The 22,846-nt window shown below is 41.7% G+C and overlaps 3 protein-coding genes across 6 annotated transcripts; all 3 read right to left on the reverse strand.

Annotated features, from left to right (window-relative positions):
- Window positions 1-847: 847 nt before the first annotated feature.
- hnrnpc (heterogeneous nuclear ribonucleoprotein C) lies at window positions 848-5,228 on the reverse strand. Of its 2 annotated transcripts, none has more exons than XM_057333728.1 (9): window positions 5,112-5,228; window positions 4,297-4,443; window positions 3,621-3,886; window positions 3,295-3,367; window positions 3,132-3,182; window positions 2,878-3,041; window positions 2,601-2,714; window positions 2,317-2,447; window positions 848-1,541 (listed from the first exon to the last, which is right to left on the reverse strand). In XM_057333728.1, exons 2-9 carry the CDS (start codon window positions 4,299-4,301, stop codon window positions 1,425-1,427), a joined length of 921 nt encoding a protein of 306 aa, XP_057189711.1. In that variant the 5' UTR covers window positions 4,302-4,443; window positions 5,112-5,228; the 3' UTR covers window positions 848-1,424. The 2 variants fall into 2 exon arrangements, with proteins under 2 accessions (XP_057189711.1, XP_057189712.1); XM_057333729.1 differs by having other exon boundaries at window positions 4,916-5,219.
- Window positions 5,229-5,975: 747 nt separating this feature from the next.
- On the reverse strand, window positions 5,976-9,638 carry LOC130554176 (piggyBac transposable element-derived protein 4-like). 2 transcript variants are annotated; one of them, XM_057333657.1, is made up of 2 exons: window positions 7,237-9,638; window positions 5,976-7,068 (listed from the first exon to the last, which is right to left on the reverse strand). In XM_057333657.1, the coding sequence occupies exons 1-2, from the start codon at window positions 8,425-8,427 to the stop codon at window positions 6,646-6,648; spliced, it is 1,614 nt and encodes a 537-aa protein (XP_057189640.1). In that variant the 5' UTR covers window positions 8,428-9,638; the 3' UTR covers window positions 5,976-6,645. The 2 variants fall into 2 exon arrangements, with proteins under 2 accessions (XP_057189640.1, XP_057189639.1); XM_057333656.1 differs by having other exon boundaries at window positions 7,168-9,638.
- Window positions 9,639-10,341: 703 nt separating this feature from the next.
- dcaf8 (DDB1 and CUL4 associated factor 8) lies at window positions 10,342-22,827 on the reverse strand. Of its 2 annotated transcripts, none has more exons than XM_057333644.1 (13): window positions 22,566-22,827; window positions 20,984-21,039; window positions 20,050-20,142; window positions 18,679-19,319; window positions 18,075-18,215; window positions 15,817-15,911; window positions 14,528-14,638; window positions 14,317-14,447; window positions 14,125-14,232; window positions 13,820-13,950; window positions 12,577-12,696; window positions 12,365-12,481; window positions 10,342-12,266 (listed from the first exon to the last, which is right to left on the reverse strand). In XM_057333644.1, the coding sequence occupies exons 2-13, from the start codon at window positions 21,018-21,020 to the stop codon at window positions 12,156-12,158; spliced, it is 1,836 nt and encodes a 611-aa protein (XP_057189627.1). In that variant the 5' UTR covers window positions 21,021-21,039; window positions 22,566-22,827; the 3' UTR covers window positions 10,342-12,155. The 2 variants fall into 2 exon arrangements, with proteins under 2 accessions (XP_057189627.1, XP_057189628.1); XM_057333645.1 differs by having other exon boundaries at window positions 20,050-20,121; window positions 22,566-22,826.
- Between the last annotated feature and the right edge of the window lie 19 nt (window positions 22,828-22,846).

Raw genomic sequence — 22,846 nt, forward strand, 5'->3', positions numbered from 1 at the left:
GGAATTTCGAAATGGAAAATGTGTAGGAACCTAGCCATTCAACATTGAAGTACCGTAATTGAGAGCTATCGTGTCCAACAGGAAATATACAGAAATTGAATGAAGTTCTCAAACACCTTACAGTCTTTACTGTTTAGTGCCGGAGACGGACCAGACACGCACACTGTAAAACATTATGTGCTCAGTAAGTTGTTCACACATTAAAATGATTTAACAAATTTTAACTTAACTTTTTAAGTTCTAAGAAACTCAACTACACTGTAAAGAGATATAACCCATTTCAACTTCAGTTCGAAAGCTGCCTTAAAATTTTAAATCAAGTCAAATTTGTTTTACAAGCCATTTGAACTTATTTTACATTTTGTCTAGTGAGAATTGCTCTCTGTAAGTTGACATGACTAAACATTATTTGTTTCAATTTAGCAAAGTTCAAACCCAGTGAACAAACGTCACCATCATGGTGATCAGTGTTTCCTTGAGTTGGTCTCCTGACCCTTGACTTTCACATGTTAAGACTTTATGGCTTGCTATAATTGTGTGCTATCAAAGTATATTTGTAATAACAACGCAAATAAGAATCCAATCAAATGGTGTGCTGATGATCCTGAAGGAACTTTTTAATTATATTTGTCATCAAATATCAGCAAAATCAACACCAAATGAGACTTGAGGCCTTATTCAAAGCTTCCGTTTTCCAGTTTTCTTTTTGGGATATGAAGGTTCCGTTTATTGCAACACCATTAAAATAAGACATCCTTTGTTAAAACACATTTACAAAGTTAGTCCACATTACCAATCTCAAACGACCAAAAAAATGACAACTGGCGAAAAACACTTCAACACCACGAACATTTATTTTAATATTTTATTGAAATTCTCCTGTAATTATTCTGAAACGGTAATATAAAAAGACAGGTACATACAAACATAGACATTTCCTAGGAGCTTCTTGACTCTCTGTAACAGAAGCTACTTCGGTTTCCTTTCTTAAAATACACGTTTTAGTTTTGTACACAGAAAACAAAAATCCTATGTGTCAGGGCATACAGGGAACAAGCCAGTCTCACTCGGAGAATGAAAACGCACATAATCTATCTGCTAGTAAGAAATACAACACGTGTGTGTGTGTGTGTGTGTGTGTGCCACAACCAGAGTAAATACACACAAAACAACCTTCTCATAATCATAATATCAGAATATAATCAGAGAATGTACTGTTATCTGTCGTTTTTCTTCATAATAGTTGAGGGACACTTCAAAAGCCTGAAATGACGCCATGCTAGCATTAAAATAAACGTAAATGTAGTGTCAAGATACATCACGGGCGCATCTACATTTCAAATGTACAAATCTTTTAAAGACCGGCTTCAACCTTTCTAAACAACTGAAAGGGCGTGTGTTTGGTGTCCCGTGCATAAAACACTCTACGAGTCGTCGCCGTTGATGCTGTCGCCGTCGTCCTCCCCTTCCTCGTGCTCGCCCTCCTCTTCCTCCTCGTGCTCTCCTTCCTCTTCTTCATTCTCTCCTTCCAGACTTTTGACCTGAGGTGGGGGGAATGGTTTTAAGCAAAAAGTGAAGTTTAAACCCTCTCACTTAAATTAAAGATACACACAACACTCAAACTTAGAAGTCTTGAAATCAAACCGTTCTGGGGCACCATTCACTCCCATAGCAGGACAAATTGCTTTGTTCTGTTGAACACAAAAGAAGATATTTTGAAGAATGTAGGACAGCAAACGGTTCTGGAGCACTTTTGACGACCATTGTCATTTTTTCCTACTATGGCGGCCGAGAACAGTTTGTTCACAAGCATTCTTCCAAATATCTTTGTGTTCATCAGAACAAATCAATTTATACAGATTTTGAACAACTAGAGAGCGAGTAAATGACAGCATTTTCAGTTTTGGGTGAACTATCCCTGGTGCTGCGTGTAATATTTTGGAGGATCTACAGAAATGCATAATTATATCTTCAGAGGTGTATAAAGACCGGACATACTGTAATGATGTTTTTATTACCTTAGAATGAGCTATTTCCATCTACACTCACCACGGGTCCCCTTGCATGTAACACTCCATGTTGTTTCTACAGTAGCCCAAAATGGACAAACTGCTCAACGGAGCGCATATCATAAACACGTTATCTCCTTCAGCGAGGAAGAGAAAACATGACATCTTAGTGCCGTGTCAGCCACCGTAGTGCTTCGAAAAGGAGGGCTGGAGTGAGCCGTTTGTTGCAATTCTCAACCTCACCGCTAGATGCCGCCAAATTTTAAAAACTGGACCTTTAACCATAATCTTTCGCCTCTCTTCTCACCTCTTCCTCCTCTTCCAATAGATCTCTCTCCTCGTCAGAGTCGTTGATCTCTTGCTCCTCCCTCTCTCTATCCTTCTTCATGGAATGCTGCAGGGAAGCCTCCGCCATCTCCGCCTTCATGATTTTCCCCTCTGATGCACAAAACACAAGTGTAAACACAAAGCCGCAGACGGCGCTAGTACATCACATCTCTGCCAGTGAAGAATGTTGCGTTTCGTGACGAATCGCGCCAGTCATTTATGTTTGGATCTTTCGGTGAACAATAAAGTAGCGAGACATCCCACCTGATTTCTTGCCGTGGTCTTTTTCCATCCTGTCCAGACTCTCTAGAAGGTAATCGACCTTGTGTTTGATTTGCGCAAGCTCTCGCTTAATAGTTTGAAGGTCATCTGATTTCACTGAAGCGAAAAAGAAATCAAAATGCCTATTAAGAGGTTTGATTCATTAATTTATTGAGTTTCTAACATTCGAACAAACATAACGCAAACCATCTAACCAGGTTTTGACATCATCTATTCACTCAATCAAACAATGTAATACTAGATGCAGAGCAGTACTGACGGGCTCGAGAGGAAGACCGCTGGCTGCTCTTGGATGAGGACAGGCTGGACTTCCGGCGGCTGGTTCCTCCGCTCATAGTGACCCGTGGACGCTTGGAAGGGATCACTGCGCGGGACAGAGGAGGAGGAGGCGGTGGAGGCACACGGGACGGGTACGAATACATCCTGTCAGCCCAAGATGATTTAAAGAAGTTATCCCTTAACGCTTCTCACAACACGACCGAAGCAGCTTTGATAAACCAGTAGCGATCTCACCTGTCGTAGTAATCTCTCTGGAAATCATAATCCAGCTCGAACGTAGAACTGCTGTGGAGAGATAACCATGGGCATGTTCAGCATTCCAGAACATTCACAGATGTTAAAGCGAAAAGGTGGAACGGCATAAAAATAACATGCCGGGTGAAAATGGCACACTTACCTGTACATATCTCCGGCAGATCGCTTTGTTGTTTTTGACCTGTGAGGTTTGGGCTCCCCTGCCAAGTTAATATCTGGTGGAAAGAACAATTTGTAGTTAAAAAAAAAAACTAAAATAGTAAACTCAGTACTGACACCAAGTAAAATGCATTTCTCAACAACAACACATGTATAAAAAGTTACGCTATTAACTTTTCAGCCCATGTCGATTTGTCGAATTTAGAAATTGACATTTTTAATGCTGGAACTGAACCCGCAAGCATCGGCTGTTTATACACCATACGTGAAAAACAACAACAACAACAGCTTCTGTTTGAGCGGACTCACCAAGCACCTGTCCAACTATCATCCGGCCGTCCTCTCCCGTCACAGCGGTCCGCGCGTTCCTCTCATTGGCAAACTGGACGAAGGCGTAGCCCTTGTGCACAGAGCAGCCAACGATCTTGCCGTATTTGCTGAAAATGGCTTCCACGTCGGCCTTGGTGACCAGCATCGTGTTCAGGTTCCCAATGAAGACCCTTGAGTTCAGGGACCGAGGGTCTGTCTTATTGGTCACGTTGCCGGACATGAGTTGACTGGTGCTGGGGGAGTGACTGTAGAGGACAGAGATGAATAAGTATCCACAGAGAAAGCTAATCTTCCGTATTACTTGATCGGCTGACAGACAAAATAACCGTTAAGTAAGTCTACAACATAACACTAAAGCATAGCTTTCCTGTGCGGATCTTCAGCACGCTAAAATGTAGCGATGATGCTGGATCGTGTGTTGTTTAAGTGTGAATTTGATTATAACTCCGTTAAAAGTCCGACTTTATGACGTTTGTGATGTGACGTCATTTGCGGATGGACAAGTTTTTCTTTCGGATCTAAGAAACCCTTGCTTTTGACGTCACACGCCGAACGGTGCGCGCGGCGCTGCATGCAGTCTAAACACACCTATATGAACACACACAGGAAAGATGCATGATATTAATTGACATGGAAAATATGGCTGTTAACTTACTCCATAGCGTCAGTGCAGGGCAGTCGTCTGTTGTTTTGTCACTGGGGCTTGTGGTTAATGCGAGCAGGCTGAGGTTTAGAGTGCCCTCAGCCAAAACTATAATTCCCAATATCACCCCAGCAATGAGCGCCACTTCCACCAGTTACACTGAGGCAACAAAAACACACCTCATTACTGGACATGATTAGTTTGGTTTATTTCAATACTTTTGCAAAGGTGCCGGTGGTGATCTGTGAGGGGACCGCTGGAAAAATAATCAAGTCAAACAATGCAAAGTAAAAAGGAGAACGAGACCGATGCGTAGTCAAAGGGCAAAACGGTCTGCTGATTAACCACCTCGCCGATTTAAAACAGTCGAGCCCTTAAAAGGATGCAAAATGAAAAATAAAAAACAGGTCTGAAAGTAAAAAAAAAAAAAAAGGACTTGCGATTTGGTTTTACTGATGGGGAAAAAGCAAAACATAGCAACGATGCAAAACATACGACGTAGTCTGGAATTCTGCTCGTGTCCGCAAAATAACCAGAAATCTCGACGACCAACACAATCGATTGAAGTTTATGATTTAACGCAGCGCCGTTTTTGTAATAAAAACGTTTGCTGTGCTACGACTCAACCCACGTGCAGAGATGAGATGATGGAATATGCTGGAAAATCCTCTAAGCAGACAAAGAGGACAAACCCCGCTGCCCGAGCTCCGCTTTGGGGCCTAGGCGCTCTCAGGGATGCAGGAGAAGGAATCCTTCACAAAAATGCACGAAAAATATGCAGAGGTTATCTTGCAGAAACAAAATCTCGAATAAAAAAATCTACTCACCAAAGTTTCAAAGTTTAAAACGAACAATTTAGGAAGGATCAAGAATCTTATAGACTGGCTGCAAAAAGCCGAATGTGAAGCCAAAGCGAGCAGTCGATCGGCTACAACATAAAAACTAACGACACACTTTTCAAGTTAAAAGTCGCGGGTTCATTCATTGTCTTATATTTGTTGTACGCGCCGTCTTTTGGGGACAACCCCTTGACGCTGACGTGTAAAGCGTTATTTACGGTATATTAATTAAAATGGAGTGAGTGGTTATAATAAATTACATTTATTGTAAATATGTAAATTCACGAGGGCTTGTATTTTAAATGAATCATAATACCAGTCGCGCGCTCTTGATACGTTACGTAGGGTGAAGCTGACTAAAAAGAACCGCATTTGATTTATCGTCTAAAAAGCAATTTAATCAAATCCAACTATTTGGCCATATACTCATTTAACGTTAGTTTGTATTTTACATTATTTTGTCTTCTTTCATACATTATAATTGTATAAACATCATATGTTTTGAAATACGTTTACAATTCGTTTGTACGGCATTATTATTTTATGGGGTAAAACCGGACAGAAATTGAAGTCGACAATTATTTTAGAACCAAACTGCACGACATGCATGCATGTCTCACAAAATTACGCTTGAAAGGTTTTACAGATCTCCTTTTTGTTCTCTTTAAACATAGCAACGACATACTTTAGTTATAAATTGGATATTTATTAAAAAACATTAAAATCCTAAGAAAAATATCATACAATATTTGTGCATTTTTCCTTTGTTCCTTTTTACTTCTTTTTTGTCATTGTCTGGGTGTCTTTTTTTACCTATATAATAATAATATTTCTAATACAAATAGCATAAGAACGATTTATGTTCATTGGTTTTGTTTTACATTTTTGCCGTGCCGTGTCACACCATAGGACACATATAGTTTATTTGTCAACTACCCATACATTATTATTTCATATATTTTTTTAATATGATATAATATTATGATGAATTGGCACACTGGAAAATACATTAAAAACAACCCATTGTATAACCTTTTGGGAAATCAAACCACCACATTGTATTGTATGATCCTCATAATGTTTTTAAATACAAGACAGTATTTTTAATAAAAATAACCAAATCCTTTAAACAGAAACACTTTGTTGTCCTAGCGTTTCTTTACAAAAACAATGCAGATGACACATTTACAATGTTTGTGTTTGCGAATAAGCTAAATTTATTATAAACAATCAAATAGTTTCCCACTTCTCATTATTTGAAATGGTCTTTAATTCACAGTTGTATATAAGTGCCTGAAAAAGCATAACATTTTGATAGCTTGAAACACTTGAAAACAAATCTGAACAGTTTTTATACAAAACATACCATAAATTCTATGAAGGTAATGTAGGGACCCACACCTGTATACATCCTGACTTTTATCTCTTATATAAAATCAAACTGCATGTAAACGATCAGGCATACTGAGAGATTCTGCATCTTAAACTCTTCCTACACATTACGTACTAAACAAACATTCGGTCATTTGCACGAGTAGCAGCGAGTGGTAATGACGGCATGCACTTTGCAAATGTACGCGTTACAATTCTGGCACACAGTGCTGGTTTTATTACGTGCACAGACCCTGCACCTCTTCCTTTTAGACTTTGAAGGGGTAGAATTGGCATCGGGGGGCTTAACGGCTGCCTGTTCTTTCACCGTAGTGTCAGAAGCGCACGTATAAGGACGTGGCACCGGCTTACGTCTCTCCATTTGGGGAGACACCAGAGCTTTCCCCAGTTCTTCAAGAAAGGTCCTCCGCTTGGCGAATTTCACTTTGTTCCAGTCTGGGTTCACTTCTGTCCACACCACAGAGGCGTTGTATGCAGAGACATCTAACATGGTAAAGAACAGCACGAGGGGCCAACGGTTCGTCTTCTGCTTACAACTGTAAGCGTTGATGGACTGCAACAATAAAACTGAAGTTACATTTCACAAAAAACACAGCATATTGTAGAATACACAAGACAGCGCGATCCCGAAGTAGATAAAAAAGTGAAATACCCGGTTAAGGTTGTCTACTCCTCTTTTGTACCGATCGTAATCCAGGATCAAACTGGGCTTTTTGCTCACCTTGCTGCTTACACCTGCACCGCTGTGCCGCGTGCTCATCACAAGCACATTCTGGTATTTTCTTGGGATATACGACACGAGGGCGTGCGTCTGCGTGAAGGCAAACTTGGAGGAAAAAATCCCTCTGCCTTTCGTATCCACCAGTTGAGGCGGGAGCTCAGGTTTGCTTTGTCTGACCGCTCCGACCATAGTAAGTTTTCTCTTGAGCAGCTCCTTGCCAAGGGCATACGAGGTCAAAGAGCGGTCACATGTGACGTTGTGTCCGCGGAGACCCTGCGTCACGTCAAGCACAACTCGCGCGCCTCGATTCTTTTCCGCTTTTCCGTCAGCAGCTTTGCCGGCGTCCAGCTGCACGTTCCACGCGTAGCTTGACTTCGCATCACAAGCCACCCATAGTTTTATTCCACATCTGCCGGGTTTGCGCAGTGTGTAATGCCTAAAAGGACAGTGACCTCTGAAGGGGACCAGCCGCTCACCCACAGTGACCTCCGGGCCCGGATTGTACATGCACGGTAGAAGATCCACCCACTTGTCCCAAACGTCTCTAATCGGAGCGAGTGTGTCTTTTTGGAATCGGGCGCATGTTGTTTCGTGGTCATCAAAGCGGACGATTCGAGAGATGTTCAGGAACTGATTTACTGGCATGGCAGTCTGAAAAATTGCCCGACCTGTCCGGTCGTGCCATAAACTTTCGATGCTCTCATTCTTTGATCTGTACACGCCGGTCAAAATCATCAGACCGGTGAACGCTTGCAAGTCTATCCTGTCCAGCATAGTCCAGCTCTCCTTATGCACACGTCTCCCCTCCTTGTTGGTCATATGTAAGATGATGTTCTCGATACTGTTCGGCATGAACAACTGAAAGCAGGACTTTATGTCTTTAGCGTGAGAGCTTGCGTATTTTGTGGGCCCTGGTTTTAACTTGAGTTTCTTTTTGGATGAACCTGTTTTTCTAATGAAGGGGGACGAGCACCACAACAACTTCCAGTCCTTTGACTGTAACGGCTCCTCATCCTCACAAGAGTCCTCCGCTGTATCATTTGGTGGTTCCACAGGAGTCGTTTCAGGCCCATCGTCCTCTATGTCTGACATGTCCATTGATTCGTGTCGTACTCTATTAAAGTCTGCCATCGAGTCAGTGTCACTTAAATCATTAACCACTGATCTAAGTTCAGTAAAGGCTTTGCTCATTGTGACGCTACAGAATGAAAGAATAACGTTTGGGATGAAATAACTAGCTGTCAGCCACGAAAGACTCACACAGCGCCATATGTTGTTATGAAACCACAACAAATTCGTTTTCCTCTCGAGTGGCAAAAGTAGCTCAAGTGTATTACACGGAAAAAGATATTACAAAATATATTTTAGGGAAAAGTTCCTCACGCTTATAAGTTTTTAGTAAAAAAAAAAAAGTAATCAATCAATACGTGTATTTTTAAAACGACGATCGGGATGTCCAGTGCGATGCACGCTGCGCGCAAAATCCTGCGGTTTCTAAGTCACATTTAAACCACACGCGGAGAACAAAACACTTGTAAAGTATCTCAGCATTACGACAAATCACACGAACATAACGTCTGAGCTCTGACGCGCGCTCTTCTCACTTCTGCAGCAAAACTAGCAGAGAGACGAGTCTCTGGCTGTGTCCGAAACAGCCCCCTATACCCTAATATAGTGCACTATTTGAGGGGACATCCATTTTTAGTGGTGTCCGAATTCATAGTGGACATTATTGAGTGCACTCATTCAATCCCATGATGCATCATAATAACGAGTGTAGCTAGCTGCTAGCCATCTATCGTGATGCTCGCGCTGAATGAATTCCCGCGTCTCGGCACAAGATGGCGCCCGCAGCGTTTCCAGTGCACCGAGTGTCCGAATTTACTCACTCGTTTTCACCCACTACTTAAAGTGGACTTAATTAGTTAACTAATGTAGGGAATAGTGAATGAGGGTATAGTGGGCGATTTCGGACACACCCTGTGAAGCTGAGCTGACGTGATAATACACGCTGACATAATAAAAGCCGCATTTCAAAATTAAGTCGGTTGCTCACACAGAATGCGTTCGGATCGAGGGGGTGTTAGTGCATGTACCCTTAGATTTTGAAACACAACCGAAGGTTTGAGGTTAACGTGACACGACGCGTTTTTATATTGGAAAATAACAAGAAATTAAAATGACTTTCGGAATGTTACTGCAGTACTACAAATAATTATGACGTGTAGTTGTTATTGTGATTTTTTTGTATTTGTGACCTGTATTTTGGAGATATGACAGTTATTAATCATTTGGTCATGCAAAAATGCATTCTGGACCGTGTGTCTTATTAAGAAATTAATTTCTGTAGTTTCATTACTTTGGACCTAAAGCAGTGGTTCTCAAACTTTTTCATTGTAGGCCCCTTTTGTGTAGAGTGCATCGCGTTGCGCCCCCCCCAAATAAAAACATAATCTTAAACTTAGAATTTTAATTAAACTAAAGACAAATTCTGTTACACAATACTGAAACATCAATACTTTTGGTTGGTGCTCTTATTTTTCTGATGTTTGATTGCATAAAATTTATGATCAATTTCATATAATGGCACGAAATCTGTGGCCCCCCTGGATCCATCTTGGGGCCCCCAGTTTGAGAAACACTGACTTAAAGAACTTGATTCTCAATAGCCTTTATCTACCTTAGTTTTTTCTAAAATTTGCTGTCACACCATACGACACAAGTGGTGTTTATTTGTCAACTACCCACGTCTAAAGTCAGTCAGGTACAGAACTACAGTGCAGTTAACACACACCTTATACAGCCATTATAGGCAAAGTATGTCTTTAGATTATTACACAGCACACTGTGCACCAACAAATGTTGTTTTCTTACATTTGTGGAAATAAGTATTAAAGGGAAATAAATTATTTGTCAATTTATTTCCTCTCTAAGCACAGGATCCACAACGTTACAGGAGAAAACAAATATCTGTTACACCCATATACTCAAAAAGCAATAATTATACGTATATAAACTCTGTTGTATGATGGTCTAGAATGAGTTTCACAGAAAACAGGATCTCCTGTATTTGAACGAAGGCACTTGAAATAATAACAAGGCACCTGGTCAGAAACACAGAACATATTTTTTACTGCACAAATCATTTTCAATTGAACAGAGAGAAACAATATTAGGCAGCGGTGGGATAAATAATAGGTCAAACTCCTTAAAGAAACCAATGCATGTGACAGGATAAAAGTTTGAGAAGACTTTAGGGCTGAAAAAAATGTGAGAAAAAAAAGGAAAACACTGCACCTAGGTGCATTCTACATATACTGTATACATATGTATGCACATACGTGCAATGTTTTCCACTCACAAAGTATTTGTTTGAAACAATTTAAACCTCTGCATCAAAACCAATTGAATTGAAACACCCTTTGAAAGAGTAAGATGATTTTTACAAGTATTTAATTAATATTCATATATCTATATATATAGATCTCTATATGTTTGTATATACATATAGACATTATAGTCATAAGTTATTCTTCTCATACAAAAGGAGAAAAGCTGAGACTTTATTCCCCTCACAAAAGAAGAAGGGGGCAAAGAAATTTAAGCTTCTTACACCCGTACAAGTGCAACCCCACCCCTGCCATTCGCCCGTTCTTTCAATCGAATCATTTTCTTCCTACGTGCAAGTCGCATCGACCCATCCGTGTTTGATCTTAACCAACTGCAAACTGAAATACTGACAAGAACAGCCGCCATTTTTATGAAAAATGGGTTGCAGGCGCTTAAGCTTTCCTCTGCCCGAACATCCCGCTATACTTGACCCTCACCAGATAGTCAGAAGATCTCGAGGACGTCTATCCAAACAAAAAACAGCGGAAGAAACGTGGATTCGACTAATCAAAAGTCTTTCCTTTCAATTTCTAAGTGACAGGGCTTAGAAGGCGGCGACAGTCCATGGAGACTTTTGAAATTTCTTCAGGAACTCCATCTCCAAGTCTCTCCACCCAAGTGCAAACCCAAAAAAGCTGGTGTCAAATCTTTGTATTCCATTTGAAGTCCATACAACAAGTTTGGGGACAAAATTAGCAAAAGAAACGCATTTAATCCATGAAGTACTGCATGCCCCCTAAGCGCACACTGAAAACTCAAAGCAGATCCCTGATTAAAGAGCACTCGGCATCATGGGAGAGAGCAACTGAGCTCTGGCTTCAGTCACAGCTAAGAGCATGATTGACCTCGAGAAGATTTGCTGTGCCCGGCTTCGGCGCGTGCACGCACACACACAGGAGAAGAGAACAAAGACAAGACAGTAGTGGGCGACCAGACGGCCGACGACAGTCTATCGATGCAACGAAGAGAAATCGCAGTCCAAACTGTTGTTCATGCAGATCAGATCGCTGGAGGAATCCATGAGCCCGGGAAAGGATGGTGCTGGTTTTTAGAACGAGTAACACCCATCATCGGCTCGGTAGTCTGTAATTCATACTCCAACCGGACGTGAACAGACCCTCTTCACGTCTCACTTTCTATTAGAGCAGAGAAAACCGCTAAATAATGGAAAACATTGTTCCTCATCTGCGCCCGCAGCCAAGCGCTGCTTACGGGATCCATTTTCTTTCGCTAAAAGTGGGAATGAAACGTGTTTGTGTTCGCATCAAATCAGTGGTTATTTGTGTGTGACCGCATATCAAAAATACGAATCTCCAGATTATTTCTTCCCTTGACGACGATGACATTTGTGTGTGTGTGGAGCCAGATTTGGACAGCAGGTGTTTACCGCTCCCTGCACTGTGTGTTATAAAGCTGTGTATGTGTGTTTACTGCTGGACCTTCAAGTGTCTATTGTGTACCAGTGTGTTACTAGTATGTATGTGCTTAAATCTATGGCAAAGAGCGTGTGTGTGTTTGTGTGTGTGTGCTCAGGAGGACATGCACTGCACATGGTCTGGCCCTCCGTCTTCTTCATCAGAGGAATCTGGAGAGCTCCAAGATTCGTCCGTGTCACCCTCTGCACCTTCCCCTCGCCGGGTCTGTCAAGGGCAAAGAAACACAAAACGGGCATTATTAGTACGCATTCGAGTCCTTAAAGGTTAGATACACAGGTGTCTGGCAAAGAAATGTTACTCACTCGCTGAGGTCTTCGGTTTCTCATGTGTCTCATCAGGAACCAGAGGAGCTGTGTGTCATACTGGTCGCCATGACGGACACTGTCTTCATCTCGCTCTCGCTTGTTCTTCTTCATCACCTGACCGGGCAGCAAAGAAGACTATTAAACAAGACTATGAAATTCCCTGTGCTATGTCGACTGCAAGCATGAGATATCTGCTGTGGGTTACGCACGTCTTTAAGTCCCTTCAGCGTGGTGGGATTCTCAGCAGTGGGGGCCCACAGCTTCACATCATGATCCAGACCGCTCGTGGCCAAACCCGGGAGATGAGGGTGTGGCTCCAGACAGTTCACCTGAATAATGATGATGAATGTAAAGAATAGCACTAAACAAGATTGATGATCCTCATAGCCAATGTAGACACCTGGGATTGTATGACCACTTAACATCCAGAAAACTACTCAGTGGGTTAATGTTGAGTAAGGCTAATCTACGGCTAGCCATTGACAGGGCGATTTCTGATCAGACAGGTGAAAATGACTGAACTGAATGGTTCAAACTGACTGGTACTACCCGCGCATTAAACGGTTTTAATGCACACCTTCCAGCCAATCAGATTCGAGTGTTCAAACAGACAATGGATGTCTGCAGAAACGGCACAGACTGCTTATGATGGTCTTTGTGAATGCAAACCAGAATTAAACACGTGTCATATTGAGCGAAAAATGTACAGTTTTATCAAATTTACAAAATCAAAAAATGTTGTATTGCAAAATATATTACGTAAGGGATAATGTACAGGCAGCCGGTTGTTATCGCAGAAATAATCGCTGACCTTCCGCGAGGAAAAGACGTTTTTTTCATTTTTGGTTTTGAGGTAAGAAACGACGTTCAAACGTCACGAACAGGCAATTTGGTTTAATTGTTTGCAAATACAATGTCATATAAAAGACATATGTATATTAAATTTGTCCAAAAAAACTTTCAAAATGATTTGCAAAATGATCCATCTGACCGTGTGTTATTAGTTTTGAGAGGTTGTTATCTGGGAATAACGAACCTGCACATGTCATGACTGGCCAATCAGAATCAAGCATTCCAACGAGCCGTGTAATAAACTGCAATAACGATAGTTCAGTACACACATCAAATTTATGTGGCCATTGCGGGGTAACTACAGACCATTTGACAGAACGTAAACAACACTGGTCCAGAAGCACTTCCTGTTCCAGTTTTTAAAACCCACAAGAACTAGAACTGAATCACAATGTTAAACGAACATCTCAAACGTGTAAAATAAAATAAAACCAAACAGGAAGTGCTTCTGGACTAGTGCTCAGCAAAACAGTCGACGAGATTTGTAGACGGAGTCCTCCTGCTGTACAGAACAAGCGCAACTGAAGTCATGTGACTCATGACGAGCTGAAACACACACAATCGATCTGGCAGACGTAGTGGGACGTAACGCCGGCTTACCACTCCTCCTCTGTCTCCCTCCATAAACTGCACCACACGCGCCGAATTCTTGTCCCACAGATAGATGTGTCCACAGTCACTGCCGCTGACAACAAACTCACTGCAGGGCCCGTAGAAGTTAACTCCCTTCACTGAGAAACAAACAAGGGAGATGGTAAGGACCGCATTAATGTTTGGATTCGCATGACCCTGTGGCTCACGTAGCAACACCAAAGGCATTGGTTCCATCTTCCACAATTAATGGCATGAATGTGATGTAAGACATCAAGACAGCTGGTCTGTGCACCACCTTGAAACGCGTGTACCTGTGGCGTTATTGCGGTGACCCTTGTATCTCCTGCGAAAATCTGCCCCATCGCTGTGACTGGAGTCAAACAGGTAAATATCCTCATCGTTGTAACTTGCCAGCAGCTCTAAAACCACACACATTAAACGTTATTATTAACCAGTCAAGTGCAAACCACATAAGAGTCTCCATCGGACAGAGCGTGCGTTACCTGTGCCGTCGTGGCTGTACACCAGACATGTGATATTGGTTTTGGATTCGCTGGGCACCAAGTGGGAAGGACAGAATTTCTTCAGCACTCCGTTGTTGTCGCTTTCATTGATCTTTCTCTGGTCGTAGATCCTGACAGATTCAGAAAACGGGAGTCGGTGAGCGCTGCAGGGTGTCAACTGTAGAAACATCGGCGAAGGTGTTTGTCTCACCTGACATACTGGTCTCTGCCGCCCACAGCGAAGTGATGCGTGTTAGCGGGATTCACGTAAATGGTGTACAGCCCCACCTTCTTCTCACCCTCCTTCACCACCACCAGTTTACTGAGAGATTTAAAAAAGAGAAAGTAAATGTCAATGTGCTTACACAAAAAAATGATATCTCTATTAGTGTCCACCCCGAGAGACAACACCGTTGCTTTTATTCTAGCGACCGGCACGACGCGACATGACACACGGCTTGTTCTAATGGAACCGCGCCGCATCCAGTGCGGACAAAATGCGTTCTATTGTCTTTTGTCGTGTCGCATCACGTCCGGTGTAGACATGTTGTAAGCGTGCGTGCTGCGTTTGGTTTATCGTTTGGAAACAACAATTTGCTTTGAAATTGATTGCAACCGTATCGTTCCTTTGTATCTCTACTGTTATAGCTGTGTGGACGAAAGGTTTGCAAACTTTATCTTTACGATTATTGTCCCATCATGTGAATCGGCCTTGCATAGTGCTACGCAGCACAGAAGAGATCTGTAAATCCACACCATTCTCTAAAAACACACACCGTAAATACTGAACACCACCTAAAAAAGATTCAATGCATGATCAAAACTGACAAAAACGAACTTTTTTTCTTTTCTACGATGTCAGTGATGATTTTGGTTTCAAAAGTGGGTTCTCACGACATTCTGGTTCTTCTAATGTGACAGAATCTGTTCTGTTTTTCAGTATAACCTTTTACGACATTTAATGTTATTTTTGGCCTCGTTTCCATTTTCATAGCTCAGTAAAGAGAAGGAAAGCTGAGGAATATCAAACACGGTTTTTTCATTTAGCAGGTCTACACTTATTCAAAGCAACTTACAAATGTGGGACATTTTACCTTAAGAATCAATATACAATATACAAAGGTATGTTTATAGAGTTTTTATATCATAATAATCAATTGTTAGCAGTGTCCAACAATGAAGTGTTAAGGCTTAGTCAAGTGTATACGGAACAGTTGTGTTGGTTTTTTTAAGCGAACAGCTATGACATTCCATTTTTGTGTAGTGGGGGCAGAGAAAAGCCCTTGTTGAGCTGAATTCCCAGTGTTTTGTATTTAAACACTGAATTAAAAGCACTGGTGTTGGGTGGGTAAGGTGTTTGATAGCATGAAGGCAGTGACTCGTGTGGCTGCTGACAGCTCTCTGTAGGTTATCTAACGCCTGCCACCGTTCACAGGCGTTTCTTTATTTCTCTGGCAATCTCAGGGCTGTTTGTGACATGTGACCTAGCGCTCCACTCACTTAGCAGGTCTGTCCAGACGCAGGTCAATGCCGAACACCACGGCATCCTCGCCCGCGGAGAGAAAAGAGCAGGGGGAGTCTGGCTCCAGCGCCAGCTGAGAAAACAACAAACACACCACAAAACTCTTTCATTGTCATCTCTTGTCTCGTGCACTTACAGTTCACTCCTGTCCTTCTCAAATCTCCATGTTTTGTGATTTTATTTCTTATTTTCACACAAATGTCTGACCAGTATAAAAGGATTCAAGAGTGCTTGTTAACTTTCGACGAAAGAGTATGCAATCATTTACTCCTGAAAAACAGAAGTTTCGGAACGTCAACGACGATATGTTAAGCAATAAACAACATTATATTTGACAGAAATCATTTTTTTCTTGAATGTCTACACCGGACGTGGCGCGACGCGACAAGACAAAAGAACGCATTATAATTTAAAATGTTGTCCACAATGGACACCGGTCGCGTCCGGTGTAGACACGGTGCAACTGTTAACCAACTAGAACCCAAGAAAGAACAGATTTCTGTGAAATCACAGTAACTGAAAAGATAAATATTATGATTAACTGTGTTAACGCTTAAAATTCAAATGGTTGATTTTTGATTTTCTGTCAATGTTTATAATTAAGCTGTAACTCAGCTGTAAGTCATCCTAGTGATACTGTTCCCGTTTCATTAGGATCAGGGGCGGACTGGCCATCTGGCGTACCGGTGTTTTCCCGGTGGGCCGCTAACGTATGGGTCTGTAACGGACGTGTTTGCTGCTAACGTATGGGGCCGTAACGGACATGTTTGCTGCTAACGTATGGGTCTGTAACGGACGTGTTTGCTGCTAACGTATGGGGCCGTAACGGACATGTTTGCTGCTAACGTATGGGGCTGTAACGGACGTGTTTGCTGCTAACGTATGGGGCCGTAACGGACATGTTTGCTGCTAACGTATGGGGCTGTAACGGACATGTTTGCTGCTAACGTATGGGGCCGTAACGGACATGTTTGCTGCTAACGTATGGGGCCGTAACGGAGGCGTGGCCGCTTAGATGGACGTATTATAAATGCGAATGCACGCAACGCGATAGCAAAAGACATGTATGCATGCACCCCCCCCAACAACCCCTCCCCGGTCGACAGATTCGGTGGAGGGCCGATGCGGGCCTAAAAATGCCAGGGCCGATTTTTCTTCCCAGTCCAGCCCTGATTAGGATGATGTATTTCACATCATTATGAGCCCAGTGTTTATCCTTACATTAACTTAAATCATTCTCTGTGTGACCGGTGTCATGACATATCCGGTCCTCTGTGTGAATGTGTCCGCAAAGGACCTCACGTGGCTAAAATAACTTCTAATGGGTACTCTTTTTAGCGCCCGATTGCAAATCTTACAAAATTACATTATGATTTATTTCGCTAGTACTTTGTTAAAGGGGTGGTGCAACGGCGTTTCATGCATTCTGACTTCTTTACGATGTTAAACGTGCTGTCTTCTCATGCTTGACATGGTCAACTTGTCAAAAACAAGTTGGATGTATGATGTAGTATTTCTGTGCTCGAAAATCCGTTTCGTAACAACTTTTCTTAGTCCCTGATTGGACAATTCTACAAGAAAAGCACGCCCACGCATCAACCCGCGAGAGCCAGATGAAAGAGCGCGCCCACACGTTAACTGTGGAGAGCGGGAGAAGGAGCATGCGCACACGTCAACCAGCTGGAGCAAGAGAGAGAGAGCACTGCGTTCAGCTGTATTTGTTTGTTCACTGCATTTCAATGAGAAATGTTATATAAACGGTGGATATAACGCTGGATTAGCAGAACGTTTGAAACTGATAGATGGAGCTGTAAGTGAAACCGAGTCATCTGTCTGTGTTTTGTTGGCAATGGGTGCGCACGTGCTTTAGTGCCACAAAACCCCACTGTTTTAGTTATTTACTATAATAAAACCATGGTCATTTAAAAATATCAAAAGTTATGTTTTTTGTTTGTTAAGGAGATGTTGACCCAGAAATACTGACGTGTATGTTACATCAAGCTTTGACAAAAATGCGTCTTATATGTTTTCCAGTGTATTTAGCTCGCTAGAAGCTAACGCAGCTTCTGTTAGCCAATAGCCATACAACAAGATATCGAGATAACAACTTTGTGATCAGGCATTACAACTACCAACTAGATTGGGTCCTAAGCGGAAACAATTCACATGGGGGCAGAATTTTTCATGACACCGGGCCTTAACAGCCGTCTTCTGTGATGTTTTGGGATTATTTTACCTTATGGGCTGCACCTTTGTGTTGAGCCACTCTTTTGGTGTTCTTGCAGCACTGTGTGGCAGAAAGCTCAGCCACTCTGATCTGTCCGTCTCTGGCACACATGGCCAGCGTGGAGTCACCGCTGTGTGGAAGAAACTTTGCCTGGGTAAAGAATAAAGAGAATCTAGCACTGATTGCAATTTTTACTTTTATTTTCAAAAAAATGTACTATCAATTTTAGTATTTGATGTGTGTGTATGTGTGTGTATATATATATATATATAATTCAATATTTATATTGAAGCTAACATATACATTAAATATATATATTTTTAAAATTATTAAATAAAATATATAAATAATATATAATATTAGTTTTATTAGTCAGCATTTATTTTTTACAAATATTATTCCTTAAAAAATGTGCATACTATACTATAGTGTAAAAAAAGCTTATTAATAGTACTATTATTAATGATAAAAATATTCAAATTTAACAATAATATAAATAATTAGGAGGGGAGGAATATGACATTTTCTCATTCGATTAACCCATTAATAAACACTGATAAAATGCATCAAAACTTCTTTTGTAAGGCTGAGATCATGTGCAGAGTTTCTTCACCTGAAAGACGTTGCTCTTATGACCGCTGTCAAACTCAAGCTCGGCCCTTTTGCGAGCCCAGTCCCAGATGACCACGCGGAGATCGTCACTGCCGGATGCCAGGCGAGTGCCGGAAGGGTTAAAGTGGAGGGTGTTCACGCAGCCCGTGTGTCTCTCCAGACGACCCTGCAGTTCCAGCCTCTGCACCAGACCCCGCGCGCCGCACACCTTCCTCACAAACTGCAGCGAGCTGTGGCCGATCTCTCGAGCACGCAGCGAGGGGACGGCACACCAGGAAGGGCGAGTCAGGTCACGCAGGTCAGATCCCAGCCAAGCCTCCATGGCTTCCTCATCTTCTTCAACGTTGTCCTCCTCGTCCTCTTCTTCATCTTCATCGTCATCATCTGAACTAGAAGAGAGGCGCGTGGCTCCCCCGCTGGGGCGGTTCCTCTTCCTGGCAGATCTTCTGCCTTCGTCTTTCCCCCGCTCTGTCTGCCCTCCTCCTTCACTCTCTCGCTCTCCGTCTTCTGTGAGGGAGTACAGTCCACTGCCATCCATGCTGTCCGTGTCCTCTTCTTCACCCGGCCCCTGCTTCTGCGAGGAGTCAGCCATTGGCCGGTCTTGAGCGCCCTCGCTTCCCTCGGGGGCCGAACTTAAATTGACTGTTGAGAGAGAACTCGAACAATTGGTGGAGGACTGCTTAGGGTCAAGGTGACTCGATTCTAAACGATATATAATGAACGTAAAGGATGATGCAGTGTTTGAAGATGATTATGAAAAAATAAGCGTGAAAGGATGAGACAGAGCTTAAAATATATAGACACGCAACATTGAGTTTAAATGATTATATACTCCTTTTTCTAGGAGAAAAATGTGACACAAGAGACTAAAAATTTAAATGAGTTTATTTTTATGTATAGGTTGGGGTCTCTTGCTCATTCTTTATGAATTTGCTCTACATTTCAAAATAATAGTGAACTCATCAAAACTATGGAATAGCACAACTTGTGTACATTTAAACATTATTCCCACCTATGATAAATAACTAAAAAAATTCATTATAAATTAAATGACAAATTCGGTTATATTTTAGCATATTCAAAACAGTCACCCTTTGCCTAGAATTTGTAAAAATGACCTCTTTTCATTCATTTTATTTTTTGAGTTTTGAAGAAGTTCACATCTACTCTGTGCTTTTATCGGCTGTTATCCTCCAATATTCGATCCAGATCATCCATCTCAAAAACGTCAACAATTTTAGTTTCGCAGGGTAAGAATTGAATAGGTCATAAGAAACAATGCAAGCAAAGCCTATTTTTTCCATTTAAAAGATGTTAAGGTTATTAGAAACGTTTCAGTGAAATGACCCCTAAAAAGGGGTCCAGACAGTACCGGACTCAGGAGCAGACTGGGCGTCCCTCGCTGCAGATGCATCTCCCTCTCCAGGCTCCGTCTCATCAGCACCTGGTAAAGAAGCGAGCCAGTCTTCAAACATGATTGCAAAAGCATTAGATGGGCAATTTCATGCAAAGGTCAACTTTAGGATGAAAACATCACGTTTTTAACAAAGGTGTTCACCATACTGATAGGTCCAATGTCTATATTGGTTTAAACATTTAAACCAAAACATAGTTTCAAAAGATAGTCTGCCAAATGAATAAATGAAGAGTTTTGTTCCAAAATGAGATATTTTTAACATTTTTCAAAAATCATCATCAGTTTTTTATTGTGTTTTATTGTGTTAGTTAGCTGTATTTTTTTGGTTATTATGGCTTAAATCAAAACAAACCAACTGCAGTTTGATTAATATTAATTGGAATGCACAATAAAAAAACATGTTTTTTGAAAACTTTTAAAAACTGAGTTCTCATTTTGGAACCAAACTCTTCAAATAGTTTTCCATAGTCAGGTAAGTGAATAATCACATCCAAAACAGTCCATATTCCTCATAAATGGGCACTTGAAAATTTAATTAAAATAACTATTTTATGTTCTATAAAGAGCCATCCCGTCTCCATTTGTTGCTTCTGGTTTGCACATTTTAATTCACAGAAATCCTAAGTATGTAGTCTCTCAAAAACATCCTTTTTTGTCGTATCCCTTACGCATGTTGATTCCCCTCTTTTAAAACAAAGAACTTGTGTATAGCCTGATATTTTTCTGATCATGTCGGGTTTGATAAAATAAAAACTAATTTCATATATTGGTAATAATTACATTTTCTGAGAATTTATATTTTTAACTTTGACTGTGTCACATCCTTAAGGCTGGAATTGTCCGAATAGTTAATGCATGAAACACTGTAACCAATTTAACAAAGTCTTACCATTTGGGATGCTTGATTGTCCTTCTGTATCACTCATTCTGACTGTCTCTGAGACCCTGGAATGACAGAAATACAAAAGGGTTTACTTGAACAACATTATATATTGCTTAGGAAAACTCAACCAGTTTTATTATTGTATTTATTATTATCACAGGTTTGCTGGTTTGTGATGGTTTAAGCTGGTCATGTGCTGGTTTAAGATGATCATGTGCTGGTTCCTTGCCATCTTAAACCATCTAAGGACCAGCACATGACCATCTTAAACCAGCATATGCTGGGTTACGTATGTTTTGATGCTGGTTTGTTCTGGTCATGTGCTGGTTCCTCACCATTTTAAATCAGCTCAGGACCATCTTAAACCAGCTAAGGACCAGCACATGACCAGCTTAAACCAGCATATGCTGGGTTAGGTATGTTTTGATGCTGGTCATGTGCTGGTTCCTCACCAGTTTAAACCAGCTCAGGACCATCTTAAACCAGCTAAGGACCAGCATATGACCAGATAAGGACCAGCACATGACCATCTTAAACCACCAGCATATGCTGGGTTAGGTATGTTTTGATGCTGGTCATGTGCTGGTTCCTCACCAGCTTAAACCAGCTCAGGACCATTTTAAATCAGCAAAGGACCAGCACGTGACCAGATAAGGACCAGCACATGACCATCTTAAACCAGCATATGCTGGGTTACGTATGTTTTGATGCTGGTTTAAGGTGGTCATGAGCTGGTTCCTCACTATCTTAAACCAGCTCAGGACCATCTTAAACCAGCATATTCTGGGTTACGTATGTTTTGATGCTGGTTTAAGGTGGTCATGTGCTGGTTCCTCACCCTCTTAAACCAGCTCAGGACCATCTTAAACCAGCACATGACCAGCTTTAACCAGCATATGCTGGGTTAGGTATGTTTTGATGCTAGTTTGCTGGTTTAAACTGGTCATGTGCTGGTTCCTCACCATCTTAAACCAGCTAAGAACCAGCACATGACCATCTTAAACCAGCACATGACCATCTTAAACCAGCACATGACCATCTTAAACCAGCATATGCCGTTTTTTTTCAACAGTATGGGATCTCATAAAAGGTTGAAAAACAAGTGTCTTTATTCAATCGCTGACACTGTAAACACTTGCTCCTAATTGTATTACCCAGACATTACCTTGTACAGTAGCAACTGAGTCTGGCTGCAAACGAGCCCTAGATAGCTGTTTGTTTGGCACTGTACCTTGTACATAACAACTTGGCAGTGCGCAGTAAACTGGCTGCGACTAGCTAGTGTGCTAACTGATCGTTGCTTTTGTGACATTAACGTTACCTTGGTCAAAACACAAAAGCTGGTGGACAGTTGTGCAATCGCATACGGCTGTGCAGTTTGAAGCAAGTGGTGTCTTTTTCGTGAACAAAAGAGAAATATTTCCGAAGATCGCAAAGTAACGTTACAGAAAATATCGTGTTATGCGTCGTGCGTGACAAGCACGCGGCGTCAATAACTGATCTTACGTTTCTGTAAGTTCAGACTGAAGCTGACAACATGTAAACACCGATCGACGAGAGAAGATGGAGAGCACAGTGTTAACGTTACCTCTGCTACAGGCCCAAAGTGTCCGCACTTGTTAATCTCTGCGCAGATTTACTCTTCAGTCTCGAGCGCGACCTCGAGCGCAGGGCATTTGTGAGACGTGTCGTCTGATCCCTCACTGGCCATCCAAAAAAATAAAACCCGCAGTTTACGGTCACGTTTGTGGTCGTGCTGCAGTGTTTATGTTTTGACAGACCTGCTTCGTTAACGCTTCTATTTTTTTCTTTCTCTTTCCTTTTTTCTGTTTCTTTTTCCGGCGAGACGCTCTTTCACCGGATGTGAGT

This window comes from Triplophysa rosa, linkage group LG5 (genome assembly GCF_024868665.1).
Source record: "Triplophysa rosa linkage group LG5, Trosa_1v2, whole genome shotgun sequence".
Lineage (NCBI taxonomy): Eukaryota > Metazoa > Chordata > Actinopteri > Cypriniformes > Nemacheilidae > Triplophysa > Triplophysa rosa.